Genomic DNA, 17500 nt, shown 5'->3' with positions numbered 1-17500 from the left:
TTGGCTGTTCTTTTTATTGTAATAACTCTACAAGCTGTTCATGTTTGCTATGAACACATCATGAGCGGTTCTGACTGTTCTGGGCCGGTCATTTGGTGGTAAACACCAAACCAACAGCTAAAACTGTAGGGTGTGTCATAAGAGCGAGAGCGAACAGCTAAATGTGTTTTCTTCACTTTAGTTATAAGAAAATGTTTTTTATGGTCCAAGTGAACAGCTAACAGCTTGAACTCTTACAGTGCAGTGAACAGCTAACAGCTCGAACTCTTACAGTGCAGTGAACAGCTAACAGCTCGAACTCTTACAGTGCAGTGAACAGCTAACGGCTCGAACTCTTACAGTGCAGTGAACAGCTAACAGCTCGAACTCTTACAGTGCAGTGAACAGCTAACAGCTCGAACTCTTACAGTGCAGTGAACAGCTCTAACTCTTGCAGTGCAGTGAACAGCTAACAGCTCTAACTCTTGCAGTGCAGTGAACAGCTAACAGCTCTAACTCTTGCAGTGCAGTGAACAGCTAACAGCTCTAACTCTTGCAGTGCAGTGAACAGCTAACAGCTCTAACTCTTGCAGTGCAGTGAACAGCTAACAGCTCTAACTCTTGCAGTGCAGTGAACAGCTAACAGCTCTAACTCTTGCAGTGCAGTGAACAGCTAACAGCTCTAACTCTTGCAGTGCAGTGAACAGCTAACAGCTCGAACTCTTGCAGTGCAGTGAACAGCTAACAGCTCGAACTCTTGCAGTGCAGTGAACAGCTAACAGCTCGAACTCTTACAGTGCAGTGAACAGCTAACAGCTCTAACTCTTGCAGTGCAGTGAACAGCTTGATAACAGTGTTAATCAGACAGAGAGTTTCTTTAAATGCATGTAGCTGAACACTGAGTGGCTCCAAAGAAAGAACAGCCAAATCAGCAAAGTGTTTCAAACTTCAAGAGAACAGTTAAATGTTTAAGGCCCAAGTGAACACTCTTCTTACACACACACACACACACACACACACACACACACACACACACACACACACACACACACCTATAACAGCTTAGTGTGTTATTAAACCTAAACTGAACAGCATGCGGGGTCATGTGTCCTGAAGAACAGCTGAAACAGCTCTTTTCTTATTTATAAAAGCACAAATGGACAACTCATGAGATGAACAGTTAAAACCATTGAGGACATCATGAAAAATGAGTGAACAGTGAAAACAATGAACGCTACAGTGAACAGCTCACACAGTGTTGGTAGAAACCACACAAACAGTTCAAGGGTTTTCTCAAGGACCAAACAAAAAAGGTGAAAGTGCCCTGACTGTTAAGAACACTGAAACAAACCACTGCAAGATGAACAGCTAAACCGCCCCGACGGGCCCAAACGGGCAGCTAACCCGCCCCGACGGGCCCAAACGGGCAGCTAACCCGCCCCGACGGGCCCAAACGGACAGCTAACCGCCCCGACGGGCCCAAACGGGCAGCTAACCTGCCCCGACGGGCCCAAACGGGCAGCTAACCTGCCCCGACGGGCCCAAACGGGCAGCTAACCTGCCCCGACGAGCCCAAACGGGCAGCTAACCTGCCCCGACGAGCCCAAACGGGCAGCTAACCTGCCCCAACGAGCCCAAACGGACAGCTAACCGCCCCGAAGAGCCCAATCGGACAGCTAACCGCCCCGAAGAGCCCAATCGGACAGCTAACCGCCCCGAAGAGCCCAAACGGACAGCTAACCGCCCCGAAGAGCCCAAACGGACAGCTATCTGCCCCCTAAGAGCCCAAACGGACAGCTATCTGCCCCCTAAGAGCCCAAACGGACAGCTATCTGCCCCCAAAGAGCCCAAACGGACCGCTATCTGCCCCCAAAGAGCCCAAACAGACAGCTATCTGCCCCCAAAGAGCCCAAACGGACAGCTATCTGCCCCCTAAGAGCCCAAACGGACAGCTATCTGCCCCCAAAGAGCCCAAACGGACAGCTATCTGCCCCCAAAGAGCCCAAACGGACAGCTATCTGCCCCCAAAGAGCCCAAACGGACAGCTATCTGCCCCAAAGAGCCCAAACGGACAGCTATCTGCCCCCAAAGAGCCCAAACGGACAGCTAACCGCCCCAAAGAGCCCAAACGGACAGCTAACTGCCCCGAAGAACAGCTAAGCTCTATAGGTTTTATAGGTTTCCCGTTACTCCTGGTGATGTTAATAAAAACCCAGACGAACAGCTAAAACCGATCACGGTGAGATGAGTGTGATGACGAAGAGCTAAAAGTGGTGCGTGAACAAAGAGTGAACAAAAGATCAGTGCGGGTATTTTTGTCGTGTGACACAAATGAAAGACAGAAAGAAAAGTGAGTTAGCTGAAGCAAGAGAAGCTAAACTGCTCCTGCAGCACATGATCACCATCATGATCACCAGCTACAACTGTCCTTATCTCTCTCTCTCTCTCACACACACACACACACACACACACTCACACGGGCCGAACATTTAGAGAGGTTTTAGTGAAATAAATCAAACGAACAGTAAAGTTTCAGCCTGCGGACGGTTCACGTCTGAGGGGTGAAGCTAACGCTAAAGCTAAAGCCAGGAGCTGGTGTTCAGGCTTCAGCAGCACAACAATGGTGCAGTGAGGAAAAGAAAAGTGTGTTTTCACTGCGTCTTACCTTCAGTTTCTGAAAGTGTTGCTGGTGTTTGTGAGCACTGAACGCTTTGTCCTGGATCTGGTTGATGTGCTTCGTGCTGCTGGGAGCCTGAATTTTCGCCATTGTGCTCAGAGCAGCAGCAGCAGCAGCAGCAGCCACACAAACCGGATTATTGTGTGTGTAACTGTGTACAACAGATCCGGGAAAGTCACCAACACGACCGGGGTCGTTTCGCCCGGGCGCCTTGTTTTAGCTGCTGCTGCTGCTTCAGTCGCTGCTGAGAGGAAAAATAAACAGGGAAAGAAAGACAAATGTCGGACCTCCAAAACTACACCAACTAACCGAGCATTGTGTTTACAAACCCGCCGTTTAGCGCACACAAACACACCGACAACACCGGACCGTTTCCGCCTCAGAAATCTCTATTATTATTATTTCCGGATGATTATTATGATGATTTAAAACTAACAAATAATCTGCGTCTGTCTCTTTAAATCTGGCCGCAGCTGAGCGCGCGGGTGACGGGGAGGGAGAGAGGGGCTCGGACTGCGCATGTGCACGCACGAATGGGGCGGAGATCGATGGGACGTGGGAGGCCCAAACGCGCATGCGTGCAAAGCCCAAACTTACAGTGTCTGAGATTCTGAATCTCTGAATGGATTTTGTTTGTTTTTGTGTTTGTTTTTGTGTTTATTTATGTTTATTTTTGTGTTTATTGTGTTTATTTTTTTGTTTTTGTCTTTGTGTTTGTGCTTATTTAAAAAAAAAGATTGATGTAAAACTGCACACAAAAATGTTAGCTATATAAAAGCTATATAAAAATACAACTAAAATTTCCCAGCATTTAAAATAAATGTTTACTTTACTCAGATTTATCTTTATAATAACGTGACTGACAAGTTTACAAATGATTTAATGCATAAACATTTAGAAGGATTTCTATATTATTGATGTATAAAAACAAATATGATGTAATACTTTAATCACAGCTTAATAAAGTATAAAATACAACAGGCATGTTTAATTATTTATAATAACAAGGCGTTTAATGTGTCCGGTTGTACAAGGGTCCAAGGGTTGTACAATCCTTCACGCTCTCTGAGATCACAAAACTCAGGACTTCTGCTAGTTCCCAGAATATCTAAGTCTACTAAAGGTGGTAGAGCGTTTTCTTATTTATTCCCAAACTTTATAACAGTCTTCCTGATAGTGTTCGGGGCTCAGACACACTTTCCCTGTTTAAATGTAGATTAAAAACTCACCTCTTTAGTCAGGCGTACACATAATACGTCCCATAATACTGTGCTCTAACTTGCATTAGACTTGTTAATATTATGAACAGTAGCTACATTAATTCCTATCCACTGCTTCTCTCTTTCTACCCATCCCGAGGCATCCAGAAATTGTACCAGCTCTGATCGTCTTCCGTGCGATGAAGATTTTGGACCTCCACTGAGACGAGGCCGACTCTGAGAATCCTGAGGCATCTACAGATCTACCAGCTCCAGTTAGACTCTGCGATACTAAAGAGGAGATGTGAACTCCATGTGGTCTTTAAGGACAACAACCTCCTCATCAACACAACATTTATCAGACTGTATATATATAATCACACCCCCAGTGTCACCCAGATGAGGATGAGGTTCCCCTTTGAGTCTGGTTCCTCTCAAGGTTCCTTCCTTTACCATCTAAGGGAGTTTTTCCTCCCCACAGTCACCTGAATCACCTCAGACTTGTTCATTGGGGATAAATACATACACATTTAAATATATCTAATATTAATCTAGAATTTTGTATTATATTAATCTTTATATTATTCTTTATATTTATCTTCTGTTCTATGTTTATGTTCTGTAAAGCTGCTTTGGGACAATGTCCATTGTAAAAAGCGCTATACAAATAAATTTGAATTGAATTGAATATTTATTACTTGTGTAAAATCTCTGGATCCTCTCAATAAAACATTTTCCCATCATTCTTAATGACCCTCATCTTTTTTACACCTCTAAGATTTATTTATTTTTATTTAATATTTACTGCAATGATTAAAAAAACCTGTCCATCACCACAGCAAACAAGAAAGGACTCAAAGCCGATCCTTGATGTATCCCCACCTCCACCCTGAACTCCTCTGTCTGACCATCAGCACATCTCACTTCTCTCATACTCCTCTCATACACATCCTAAACTCCTCTGATGTACTTCTCTGCTACTCCTGACATCCTCATACAGTACCGTAGCTCTTCTCATCGTCACCCGGTCATACGCTTTCTCTGAATCCACGAGGACGCAGTGCGACTCCTTCTGACCATCTCTGTACTTCTCCATTAACATTCTCAGTGCAAAAACTGCATCAGTTGTGCTTTTTCTGGGCATGAAGCCATACTGCTGCTCACAAATATCCACTTCCTTTCTTATCCCTAGCATCCACTACTCTTTCCCACAGCTTCATTGTGTGACTTTATACCTCTGTAGTTGCTACAGATCCCTTGTTCTTAATGATCAGCTATAGAACACTTCTCCTCCATTCATCAGGTATCTTCTCTCTCTCTAAAATCCTGCTGAACAATCTAGATACAAACTGCACTGCTGTCTCTCATTGACCCCTCCTAAGGTGTCGTCTGTACCAACAGCCTTTCCACTCTTGATTCTCCTCAGATCCTTCCTCACTTCATCCTATTCGCCTCTTCCTCCAGTCTTTCCCTGTCATTTTCCTCACAAATCAGCTCTTCAAAATACTCCTTCCATCTTCTCTGCACACTGTCCTCACCTGTCAGCACCTTTCCATCTCTAATCTGTACAAGTCCTCCTCACCTTCCCTCATGTCTAACCCTGTGTACAACTCACCGTATGCTTTCTGTCATCTTCACTCTTGAGACCGACACAGAAGTCACTGGTTTGCAACCCCTGTGGATAGATTGTAAAAACAAGAGTGTGTAAATAATGGGGGGGACAAACTTTTGCACCCAACTAATTTACGTTTCTGTGTTCACACACCTAAAGGCCAAGGCATCACTCGTAACTATTTATTTAGAACAGGTTAAAATCCAAAGATCTGTGATTTGGTTTTCTGAAAAAGTAAGAAGTAAAGTGAGGGAAGTGAGAGAGGAAGTGTGAAAGCGATTAAGGAACTAGTAGTGAATAAAAGAAGATACTGAATCATAAAGATAGATAATGGAACACGAAAGAAGACAGAAAGGCGAGTAAATGTGTGACAGTGAGGGAGGTAAAAAAAAAAAAGGAAAGGAGTGTGCATGGAGATATAAGGTAGTAAACGAGGAAGCAGGAAAAAGAACAGAGGAAGTAGGGAGTGAAGTAAGAGGAGGAAAGGCTGAAATCTAGTGAGGAAGCAATGGAGTGATGAAGTTATCAGGACAGGAAGAAAGCAAGAGAAGAAAAGAGCTGATGGTATTGTTACTGTGTCCCAGTGAAGCAGTATGGATGAATTCAGACTTCCGAATTCTTCTATAAGTCGCTCTGGATAAGAGGGAGCGTGAGTGAGTCAGGCGTATATAAAAAAGTGAGGGGGTAGGGTATTAATCAGCTAGTGTTAGACCATCAGTCAGAAAATGAGAGGTGAGTAGGGTGTAGGAAGTGAGTAGGGTGTAAGGAGCTAGTAGGGTATAGGTAATAGGCAGTAAGTAGGCAGTGAGTGGATGTAGGAAGCGTGTAGGGTATTGGGACTGAGAAGCAAGTAGTGAGTAGGGTGTAGGTGGTAAGTAGTGAGTAGGGTGTAGGGGTAAGTAGTGAGTAGGGAATAGGAAGCAAGTAGTGAGTAGGGTGTAGGAGTAAGTAGTGAGTAGGGGTAAGTAGTGAGTAGGGTGTAGGAGTAAGTAGTGAGTAGGGTGTAGGTGTAAGTAGTGAGTAGGATGTAGGAAGCAAGTAGTGAGTAGGGTGTAGGGGTAAGTAGTGAGTAGGGGGTAAGTAGTGAGTAGGGTAGAGGAAGCAAGTAGTGAGTAGGGTGGAGGAAGCAAGTAGTGAGTAGGGTGTAGGGGTAAGTAGTGAGTAGGGAATAGGGGGTAAGTAGTAAGTAGGGTGGAGGAAGCAAGTAGTGAGTAGGGTGTAGGGGTAAGTAGTGAGTAGGTAATAGGGGGTAATTAGTGAGTATGGTGGAGGAAGCAAGTAGTGAGTAGGGTGTAGGGGGTAAGTAGTGAGTAGGTAATAGGGGGTAGGTAGTAAGTAGGGTGTAGGGGGCAAGTAGTGAGTAGGGTGTAAGTAGGGTGTATGGGCTAAGTAGTGAGTAGGGTGTAGTGAGAGTATTGAGAGTCCCATCATAGTACAGAAACAGCATTTGTTAAAAGTTACAAACGACTTGTTCTTAGCTTCGGACCAAGACTGCATGTCACTATTAGTTCTACTTGACCTTAGTGCTGCATTCGACACTATAGACCACAACATTCTCCTAGAAAGCTTGTCTGATCCATACCATTCTGTAAAATTAAATGGTCAATCCTCCAGTTTATTGCCAGTCAATTATGGGGTCCCTCAAGGATCAGTTCTAGGACCTCTGCTTTTCTCGATATACATGTTTCCCTTAGGGAACATCATTAGAAGGCACCTCAGACTTGTGTAGGTTTAAGTAGTGAGTAGGGTATAGGGTTAAGTAGTGAGTAGGGTATAGGGTTAAGTAGTGAGTAGGGTGTAGGGTTAAGTAGTGAGTAGGGTATAGGGTTAAGTAGTGAGTAGGGTGTAGGGTTAAGTAGTGAGTAGGGTATAGGGCTAAGTAGTGAGTAGGTTATAGGGTTAAGTAGTGAGTAGGGTGTACGGTTAAGTAGTGAGTAATGTTAAGTAGTGAGTAGGGTGTAGGGGTAAATAGTGAGTAGGGTGTAGGGTTGGGTAGTGAGTAGGGTATAGAGTTAAGTAATGAGTAGGGTATAGGGTTAAGTAGTGAGTAGGGTGTAGGGGTAAATAGTGAGTAATGTTAAGTAGCGAGTAGGTTATAGGGGTAAATAGTGAGTAGGGTGTAAGGTTAGGTAGTGAGTAGGGTATAGGGTTAAGTAGTGAGTAGGGTGTAGGGGTAAATTGTGAGAAATGTTAAGTAGTGAGTAGGGTGTAGGGTTAGGTAGTGAGTAGGGTGTAGGGTTAAGTAGTGAGTAGGGTGTAGGGGTAAATAGTGAGTAAGGTGTAGGGTTAGGTAGTGAGTAGGGTGTAGGGTTATGTAGTGAGTAGGGTGTAGGGGTAAATAGTGAGTAAGGTGTAGGGTTAGGTAGTGAGTAGGGTGTAGGGTTATGTAGTGAGTAGGGTGTAGGGTTATGTAGTGAGTAGGGTGTAGGGGGTAAGTGAATTAGTGCAGTTAAGTGAAAGTCCTGTGATCTGTGTGCTGAAATAAAAAACTCAGAGACTGATGCAGGTTTTAAAAATAGGCGTGGTTTATAAAACCAAGTTATGACATCATCACCAAAGTGTTGTACAGAAATAGAAACAAGAGCATCGCTTACAAGTATCATAGTTCACTCCACGTTTACACACAACTCCGCGGGACGCGTTTTTCTTCTCCGTCGAACACACAACGCTTTATTTATCTACCTATCATTAATATTATCCATCGATTAACTAACAAACATCGTCACAGTCTGGAAAGTAAGAAACAGACACAACATCGAGATAGAAAAGATGCAGAAATATCAACAAGCACGTAACATCGTAGGTTTAGCGTGCACAGAACCCGACACAGACTGATGCCCCTCCCCCCGTGAGAACACACACGATGTCAGAGCTTGTAGATGTATAAAAATGTAATGTACAAAAAAACGACCCTCACGTTTCAGAGGTTCACACGGCAGAGCGAGCGGACGCTCGACGCTCACGGATATTCATCACACCTTCCTTTACCATGTGACCGAAACACGGACCCATGAAGACGATATTTACATTCGCATTTCTCAATACTGTATTTTAGCAAATTAATAAAACACAAAACATCATTTCACTCCTTTAGCCGTAGCTAGAGTTAGCGAGTAGCTAGACGACGTCCTTAAAATGCTAAACTTTGCGTAGTTGAAACAAGGACTCGCTAATTAACCAGGAGAAATCTGGCTAACTGTGATATTGCGCAATCGTGATACTTTTGGAAAAGTAATGGATTGTGTTCAGTATTTGAGAAAATGTCGACTTTTGTCAAGGTTGCGTTTCATTTCTGAGGTTGTTCGGCTTTGTCGTCGTCTCTGCTAGTTAGATTGGATCTTTATCTAGTTTATCGCCAGCAGCCATATTTCTTTTGTTGGCTCTATTTAATGACTCTATTTTCTTTGTCATTTTAATGACTGAATCAGTGAACAACATCAAACACACAAACGCATGAGTTATCTAACAAGCGTCTTCTTTGCTAGCTGGCTAATATTATAGAAGCTAATGTTAACTAATCGTAAATTATTAAATCAAATTTCATTATTTTCTTTGTCGACCCAGGAATCTTTCAGAAAAACAAAGACCTAAGTAATGAAATGGCACGTGGAATGGAAGGAGTCAACATTTCCACAGTCACAAAGGCGTCACGCGCGAGACTCGAGAGTCGCGTCGCTAATCGTAATACTGTTCTATCCATAAATAACGAGACAATAAATTACCCATCATTCCTATAGAAAATAAGTTACGTCTATTTACATGGGAAACATCGAAGCATGCAGTTGAGACAAGCACTGGCACAGCAACGACAGAATTAGCAGGTGTGTGTGTGTGTGTGTGTGTGTGTGTGTGTGTATGTGTGTGATAGCAGAGAAGCTCTTTGGTGGTTGGTGTCAGCGGATCATTTATGACTCTGTAAAAAAAGATTAATTCTTTTAGACTTGTGAAGAAAAATAGCACACATTCTTCTAAAATGTCCATAAACATCTGCTTTTTTTTTCCCATAATGCCTTTTTTTTCACACACTGACTGTTCACCTTCGAGACCGACGTTACATACGTGTGTATATGTGTGTAAGTGAAACACAAAGTTACAGAACAAGTCAACCAGTATGATTCACTCTAGCCACGAATCGATTCATTTGGCACGGCTCACCAAGAAGAGTCGACTCTTTTGACTCCCAAATGGCTCAATGAAGTTTTTGATATTTTGATGTTTCTGATATTCTGAGCGATAAGAAGTTTTTTTTTGTAAATAATAAAAAATAAAATAAGTCATTATGAGATTAACTAAATTTAATTTCCAAGAATAAGAGAATGGCTTAGATTTACAAAAACGATTAAAAATTAAAGACTCACATGAGTCGACTCTTTGTAAGTGAACGATGTGAATCAACTCTTTCGTGAGTGACACGTCAATGATGAGAAGCAAAAATAGTGACATATAGGGAAAAGGAATGATGGAGAGAGAGAGAGAGAGAGAGAGAGAGAGAGAGAGAGAGAGAGAGAGAGAGATTGTGCTCGCAAACTGCTAAACCCGAGATTTAACAGATTTTAACAATAACCATGACAACATTAGCGCGGGTGCTAACAGTCAGACAGCTGAATAACTTGTGGTTAGGGATGAAACACACACCCCTCCCAACATGAGTATGTGTTTTTGCTTGTGTGTGTGTGTGTGTGTGTATGTGTGTGAGAAGCAGCATGATCACACTCACACCCCATCCAGACCTCATTGTCGTTCTTCTGTAAGTGTGTGTGTGTGTGTGTGTGTGTTGAAGAATAAATGACAACTTATTCTAACATTATAACAACATTACATTTTGTTGCTTTTTTTTTTATCCTCATTGTTGTTGAAAATAATACAAATGAATAATAAACTTAATTCTAACACGTACACTAAAGGTAATTAGTGGCTTCGTCCCAAACCGCACAAAACACTGAACACTAGCAGTTTGTACAGCGCTGGTGTAAACGTTGGTCGTCTAAAGTAGAGTCTCCACCCATTTGTAAAGGCTCCACCTTCAAAGCACTGGGCTCCATGTCAACATCTGAAAAGCTCCACCCTACAACCCTGACCAGCTAAAACTGAGACTCCTCCCACAAAGACCCACCTCATTAAATTGCTCATACGGAAGGCTCCGCCTTTATACGCCACATGTTGGTAACGAAGGTTCCTCCTACACCCACCCTACATCACACCAGATAAAAGACTGGTACAGAGCAGACTTTCTAGCTCACATCATAAAGAATGACATCATCACTAAGACTCTGCCCTCAAATGTAAAAACCTAACAAAACAGTTATGTCGACTAATTTCAGTAAAGGGTTTTAACACCGGATCCAAAGGTGTAGTTCCGAGGTGTGCGCTACAGTATAAGTGCATTATTACAAGCCCGATGGTGCCGCCACCACCTGCTTCACTCGACGGCTGTGCTTTCATGTTATGGCTGATTATTATTAGTTTTAATCCCGGTGTAATTTATGTCAGGAGGAGGAGCGACTACTCATGCTAGGCTCGGCAGGACAGTGAGCGGTTCGGGACGAAACCTTTCCTACGTCACTTGCTAGGTTTTGATGGAAATCTGACTTCTTAAAAAGCGTCAGTAGGTCAGTCTGGCTCTTAAGAACGTGAACAATAAATAAAGTTAAAAAAAGAAATGAAAAGAAGAAGAAGTGAGGCGGCCCTGCGTGGTGAACATGGTGCCCATGTGCACTTTCCCTGCAAGTGCTCTGTGAAGAAGAAATTACAAAATGCACAAATAGAAAAAACACGCTGTCAGTATTAAAGTGTGTGTGTGTGTGTGTGTGTGTGTGTGTGTGTGCTGAAGTTCACACAGTGTGTGTGTTATTGTTGCATTTCAGTTCTTCACTGTAATGTCACTTCCTGTAGATTTGTAATGCTTATTATTATTACTTTTGTAAACAATGTCATTAATAAATTCTTAAAAAAACTAAACTAATATAAAAACTAACAACAAATTAAAAATAACAGTACCCTGTGTGTGTGTGTGTGTGTGTGTTTGTCTGTGTGTGTGTCTTCAGTGGTGGAACGTCTTTGTGTTGTTCAGCTGAAGGCTTCGTCGTCGGTGTCGTCGATCAGCACCTTGGTGTCCTTCTTGGACCTGTGACACACACACACACACAGACACACACAGACACACACACACACACACAGACACACACAGACACACACAATGTAATATTAACAGATAATCACAACATCCTGTTTGCACACCGATGCCATCGGGTATGGGTGACCTAATACCCTAATGTGACATTGTTACCATAGCAACAATCACTAAGGATTGTTATCGATAGAAGCTCTGCCCGCTATCACTACTTCTGTTCTTCTGCTCCTCTCTGCTTTAGTGCACTGCGGTGGTGGTTCAGTTCTAAGCCTAGAGTGTTGACTACAATGTAACCCCAGGGTTCTGAGGGTCGATGGGGACGTACTGGGAGTGCAGCAGTGGGCGGCGCAGTGTGAGGCTGTAGCTCCGCCTCCAGGTCTTCTTCCCCTGCCGGTGTTTGACTCCATCCTCGTGGTCCATCATCTGCTCCAGCAGCGTCTGATCGTCGGCGTTCAGTGGAGCCACGGAGATGTCTCTCACCGCCCGGAACTCACCGCAGTTATTCAGGTGCTCGTTCTCCAGACGGAAAAAGTTCCACACAAAACGCCTACAACACACAGATAACAATATGGAGCAGGTGTTCTGCACTGTGTGTGTGTGTGTGTGTGTGTGTGTGAATACCTGAACACCTCCAGTGGGGCGAGAGCGGTGGCCACAATATCAGCAGAGGAGACGTGTGTGAAGTTGGTCAGAGCGATCTGAAGAGTCCAGGAAAAACGCAGGATCACGTCCTCCACAATGGCGCAGTAATAATACGCCTACAGGGAACAGGAAGTGATGTCATCACTTTCATCTTTGTATCATGATGAAAAATGATCAGATGTATAATTATCTGGTCAAATTAAGACACCCATGGGTTAAAGGGCTGTTAGGTGTGTGTGTGTGTGTGTGTGTGTGTGTGTGTGTGTGTGTTACCTTCTGTGGGTAAACGATCTCCTCCCGGAGGAAGGTGTTCTCACCGGCGTTGCGGTCAAACAAACCCCAGTCCATCTTCAGATCCCAGATCAGTGTGTAGAGAGAACTGATGGTGGAGAAGACGATTAGCAGGTAAAGGAATGCCTCGGAATCTGCATCATCCTGATCTGAGAGAGAGTGGGACACAGAGAGAGAGAGAGTGAGAGAGAGCGTGAGAAGGTCACTCCATCTGTACACTCATCTATCCTTCCCCATCATCATATAGATCAAGCGCCATTACAGGCGCATGTTGTTCTCACAGCGTCCACCAGGTGGCGACAGTTCATCATTAACGAATGACCTTCGTGCACAACTAAGTTTTAGTTAATAAATTAAATATAAAAACGTTAATACACAAGACACACTCTTCATTTATTTGTGTGTTTTTGCATCAAGCCACAGACAGACAGACAGACAGACAGACAGACAGACAGACAGATGTCACATCTTCATTTATACTTCTTTACAGATTCTCAGTAACATGACAAACAGAGATTTCCTTTTTTTCGTATCATATTAACGTTTAGAGAAATAACAGAGTGACTGTTGAACGGATGAGTGTTTATCGCTGCTCTGACATACAGTCAGTGAGCAAAGGAACTAACTTTTTTCATTAATGTTCTGCAAAACCGATTGTAAAAGTACGTCCTTTACATTTAGAAACACAGGGACCAGAATAATCTGTTGTCTTTATGACAGCTGGACTTAAAGGGACGTGTGCGTCATGAGCTCGACTTCGCCGTCGTTCGGCTGGAGCCTTGTCTTAAACACACAGAAAACACAAAGAGGAAGAACTGTGAGAATCTCCAGCTCTGATTCCAAGGAGATTAAATGCGATTTTTACGACGATAACAGAAGCAGATTTTCATTCTGATCAAATCTCAAGGGAGCTTCACATCAAAGAACAAATTACAGCTGGCGGTGAAACGACTGGAAAACAAATAAGGCGTGAAAAAGGCAATCACAAAGGACTTTACATAAAGGATCCGCTCTCGGTCGGAGCCTCATCCGTATTCCTGAAGCGTCACACACTCGTCTGTCTCACTGCGGGCGAGCAATTACAGCCCCGCCTCCTCCACCCACACCACTCCATCCTCTTTTATGCTCTCTCTCTCTCTCTCTCTCTCTCTCTCTCTCTCTCACCTACTGCACCCTGCCTCTCACATCAGCTTCTTCCTTTTATCTTCACATCTGTAGAGGGAACATTTTTTTGAACACTGCACCACACACACACACACACACACACACACACACACACACACACACACACACACACACACACACACACCTGAGTGACTCAATCAACTTTCTAGTGCAAAATGGTCAGTATAAAGAACAACAAGCTCCACACACTTCTGTATCCAGTCCTGCTCTCTGATCGGTCAGAAGGTACGTGTGCGACACGTGTGATCGTCGATCTGTAAGGAGACGTTTATGACAGATGTGTGGAAGGAGTCTCCGGCGTCAGACGTAAAGCTGGAATAGTTTACAGACACAAGAGTTTCCACTTCTCTGTAACACCATCTAACACTCTGTGGGTTTTTGTCATATTAACTGGAGCAGAGAATAAAGCGAGGCTGCTGAAGGGAGCGAGTGTTTATAACGGCTAGAACTGAAGCTAGAACTACAACTCGCTCGTTTCATAGAAGATTAACTGCAACCGTAAAAGGATAAAAGTAGGAAGTGTTGTTATTTTTATAGCTTGCGGTGTTAGAAGAATAAAACGCTTATAAACGATGAAAATCATCCATTTGCTGATGATTATGATGAAATATAACAGAAAAGGTTTTAGATGTAAATGTGTTTGTTTACTTTGGGGTTTTGGGTTAATATCAGACTGTGTGTGCGTGTGTGTGTATGTGTGTGTGTGTGTGTGTGTTAAGATTAAATCCACAGTGTTAGTGTTTAATGTCTCTGTGTTATTTCCCAAGAAGGTGAACGTTACTAACGGATCCTAAAGACGTTAGAGAGGAAACAAAAGCCTGCTCGGAGTGAATCGCTCTGCAGCAGTGACTCAGCAGCTCTGTGCGGCGGCTCCACTTCGACCCGAACGAATTTCCTCCGTCTGAGTGAATAACAAACAGGAAGTCTCACACGTTCACCCTGCAGCCTCCGACAGCGGGACTGAAATCTAATCGACGCAGGAAAGAACTCGGCGAGAGACGAGAAGAGAGACGTTAAAGAGCGGCTCAGAAGCGTTTCGTCTGAAAGGGCGACATTTACGAGAAATAAATAAATAACTGCTCCGTATATAAATAATAAAAAGGATCAAGAGGCTTAGTGGAGCGTTTTAAACCGTGATCGATTCGGACTGCGGTTCTGTTTCTGAGAAGATACAAGAGTTCTGAGAGAGAGAGAGAGAGAGAGAGAGAGAGAGAGAGCAGATATACATAAAGAGAGAGAAAAAGACAGAGAGACGCACAGAGTGAGATACAGAGATATATAAAGAGAAAGTGAGAAAAAAAAACAGAAGGAAAGACAGCATGCGAGAAAAAGCGAGAGAGAGAGAGAGCGAGAGAGCGAGAGAGCGACAGTCCGTCACAAACACTGTCCCACTGAAATCTAGCTATTAAGTGTGAATTTTTTCTCATCTAAATCAGCTTTAATGTAAAACTCCGCCTTCAGTCATTAGGCCCCGCCCCCTACATGAGACTCTATAGTAAAGTGACACCAGAATGTCTGCTGAGGAAGTGATTTAGTTCAGTGACCTCCTTCAGTTCATGTACATAGTGTGTACATGTGTAGTTGTGTATCCCAGTGTGTGTAGTTGTGTATCCCAGTGTGTAGTTGTGTATCCCAGGTGTGTAGTTGTGTATCCCAGTGTGTAGTTGTGTATCTCAGAGTGTGTAGTTGTGTATCCCAGTGTGTAGTTGTGTATCCCAGTGTGTAGTTGTGTATCCCAGGTGTGTAGTTGTGTATCCCAGGTGTGTAGTTGTGTATCCCAGTGTGTAGTTGTGTATCCCAGTGTGTAGTTGTGTATCCCAGGTGTGTAGTTGTGTATCCCAGGTGTGTAGTTGTGTATCCCAGGTGTGTAGTTGTGTATCCCAGTGTGTAGTTGTGTATCCCAGTGTGTAGTTGTGTATCTCAGAGTGTGTAGTTGTGTATCTCAGAGTGTGTAGTTGTGTATCTCAGAGTGTGTAGTTGTGTATCCCAGGTGTGTAGTTGTGTATCTCAGGTGTGTAGTTGTGTATCCCAGTGTGTGTAGTTGTGTATCCCAGTGTGTAGTTGTGTATCCCAGGTGTGTAGTTGTGTATCTCAGAGTGTGTAGTTGTGTATCTCAGGTGTGTAGTTGTGTATCTCAGGTGTGTAGTTTTGTATCTCAGTGTGTAGTTTTGTATCTCAGGTGTGTAGTTGTGTATCCCAGGTGTGTAGTTGTGTAAACCCAGGTGTGTAGTTGTGTATCCCAGGTGTGTAGTTGTGTATCTCAGAGTGTGTAGTTGTGTATCCCAGGTGTGTAGTTGTGTATCTCAGAGTGTGTAGTTGTGTATCCCAGGTGTGTAGTTGTGTATCCCAGGTGTGTAGTTGTGTATCCCAGGTGTGTAGTTGTGTATCCCAGTGTGTAGTTGTGTATCCCAGGTGTGTAGTTGTGTAACTCAGGTGTGTAGTTGTGTATCCCAGGTGTGTAGTTGTGTATCTCAGAGTGTGTAGTTGTGTATCTCAGTGTGTAGTTGTGTATCCCAGTGTGTAGTTGTGTATCCCAGTGTGTAGTTGTGTATCTCAGTGTGTAGTTGTGTATCTCAGTGTGTGTAGTTGTGTATCCCAGGTGTGTAGTTGTGTATCCCAGGTGTGTAGTTGTGTATCCCAGTGTGTAGTTGTGTATCCCAGTGTGTAGTTGTGTATCCCAGTGTGTAGTTGTGTATCCCAGGTGTGTAGTTGTGTATCCCAGGTGTGTAGTTGTGTATCTCAGAGTGTGTAGTTGTGTATCCCAGGTGTGTAGTTGTGTATCTCAGTGTGTAGTTGTGTATCCCAGTGTGTAGTTGTGTATCCCAGGTGTGTAGTTGTATAAAACACTTACCTTTGTGTGTGCTGTACAGGGCAGCAAACGCCACCACAAAGAAGGTTGTGGAATATTTCCCAGCATTCACCAGGTGAGGAAAAGCTCGTTTGGTGTCACGGTAACGGCGGAGACACTGGACGAATCGGAACCAGGCAGGCAGACACTGGATGATGGCACGCAGCCCGTACGAGTAATTGTTGCATTTCTTATCATCTGTACACACACACACACACACATTTTGGGTCAATAATGTTCTGTCAGTAAGGATTTGATCTGGTTCTGTCGGGTCAGCAGTGATCTGGTTCTAGGTCAGTAGTGATCTGGGTCTGTCGGGTCAGTAGTGATCTGGTTCTAGGTCAGTAGTGATCTGGGTCTGTCGGGTCAGTAGTGATCTGGGTCTGTCGGGTCAGTAGTGATCTGGTTCTGTCGAGTCAGCAGTGATCTGGTTCTGGGTCAGTAGTGATCTGGTTCTGGGTCAGCAGTGATCTGGTTCTGGGTCAGTAGTGATCTGGTTCTGTCGGGTCAGTAGTGATCTGGGTCTGTCGGGTCAGTAGTGATCTGGTTCTGTCGAGTCAGCAGTGATCTGGTTCTGTCGAGTCAGCAGTGATCTGGTTCTGGGTCAGTAGTGATCTGGTTCTGTCGGGTCAGTAGTGATCTGGGTCTGTCGGGTCAGTAGTGATCTGGTTCTGTCGAGTCAGCAGTGATCTGGTTCTGGGTCAGTAGTGATCTGGTTCTGGGTCAGCAGTGATCTGGTTCTGGGTCAGTAGTGATCTGGTTCTGGGTCAGTAGTGATCTGGTTCTGGGTCAGTAGTGATCTGGTTCTGGGTCAGTAGTGATCTGGGTCTGTCGGGTCAGTAGTGATCTGGTTCTGTCGAGTCAGCAGTGATCTGGTTCTGGGTCAGTAGTGATCTGGTTCTGGGTCAGCAGTGATCTGGTTCTGGGTCAGTAGTGA

The 17500-nt window shown here is 43.9% G+C and overlaps 2 protein-coding genes across 4 annotated transcripts in view; both read right to left on the bottom strand.

Annotated features, from left to right (window-relative positions):
• Positions 1–3173, bottom strand: part of sin3b (SIN3 transcription regulator family member B) — a 13722-nt gene extending 10549 nt beyond the window's left edge. Inside the window, exon 1 of one of the 3 annotated variants that reach the window (XM_047800319.1) lies at positions 2645–3173. In XM_047800319.1, the coding sequence (XP_047656275.1) occupies positions 2645–2746 (102 nt within the window). In that variant the 5' untranslated portion in view covers positions 2747–3173. The remainder of the gene's footprint in view (positions 1–2644) is intronic. The other 2 variants (XM_047800318.1, XM_027168384.2) reach the window with 2 other exon arrangements.
• Positions 3174–9436: 6263 nt separating this feature from the next.
• xpr1a (xenotropic and polytropic retrovirus receptor 1a) overlaps positions 9437–17500 on the bottom strand; it is a 53604-nt gene continuing 45540 nt past the window's right edge. Inside the window, exons 11-15 of the mRNA XM_047799969.1 lie at positions 16567–16761; positions 12513–12679; positions 12219–12355; positions 11923–12144; positions 9437–11591 (exon numbers count right to left, since the gene is read on the bottom strand). Coding sequence (XP_047655925.1) covers positions 11534–11591; positions 11923–12144; positions 12219–12355; positions 12513–12679; positions 16567–16761 — 779 coding nt within the window. The 3' untranslated portion in view covers positions 9437–11533. The remainder of the gene's footprint in view (positions 11592–11922; positions 12145–12218; positions 12356–12512; positions 12680–16566; positions 16762–17500) is intronic.

The sequence above is a fragment of the Tachysurus fulvidraco genome, chromosome 14 (genome assembly GCF_022655615.1).
Source record: "Tachysurus fulvidraco isolate hzauxx_2018 chromosome 14, HZAU_PFXX_2.0, whole genome shotgun sequence".
In the NCBI taxonomy this organism is placed as follows: Eukaryota; Metazoa; Chordata; class Actinopteri; order Siluriformes; family Bagridae; genus Tachysurus; species Tachysurus fulvidraco.
Note: the sequence above shows the minus strand (reverse complement) of the source record. Positions and strands in the feature narration are given on the sequence as shown.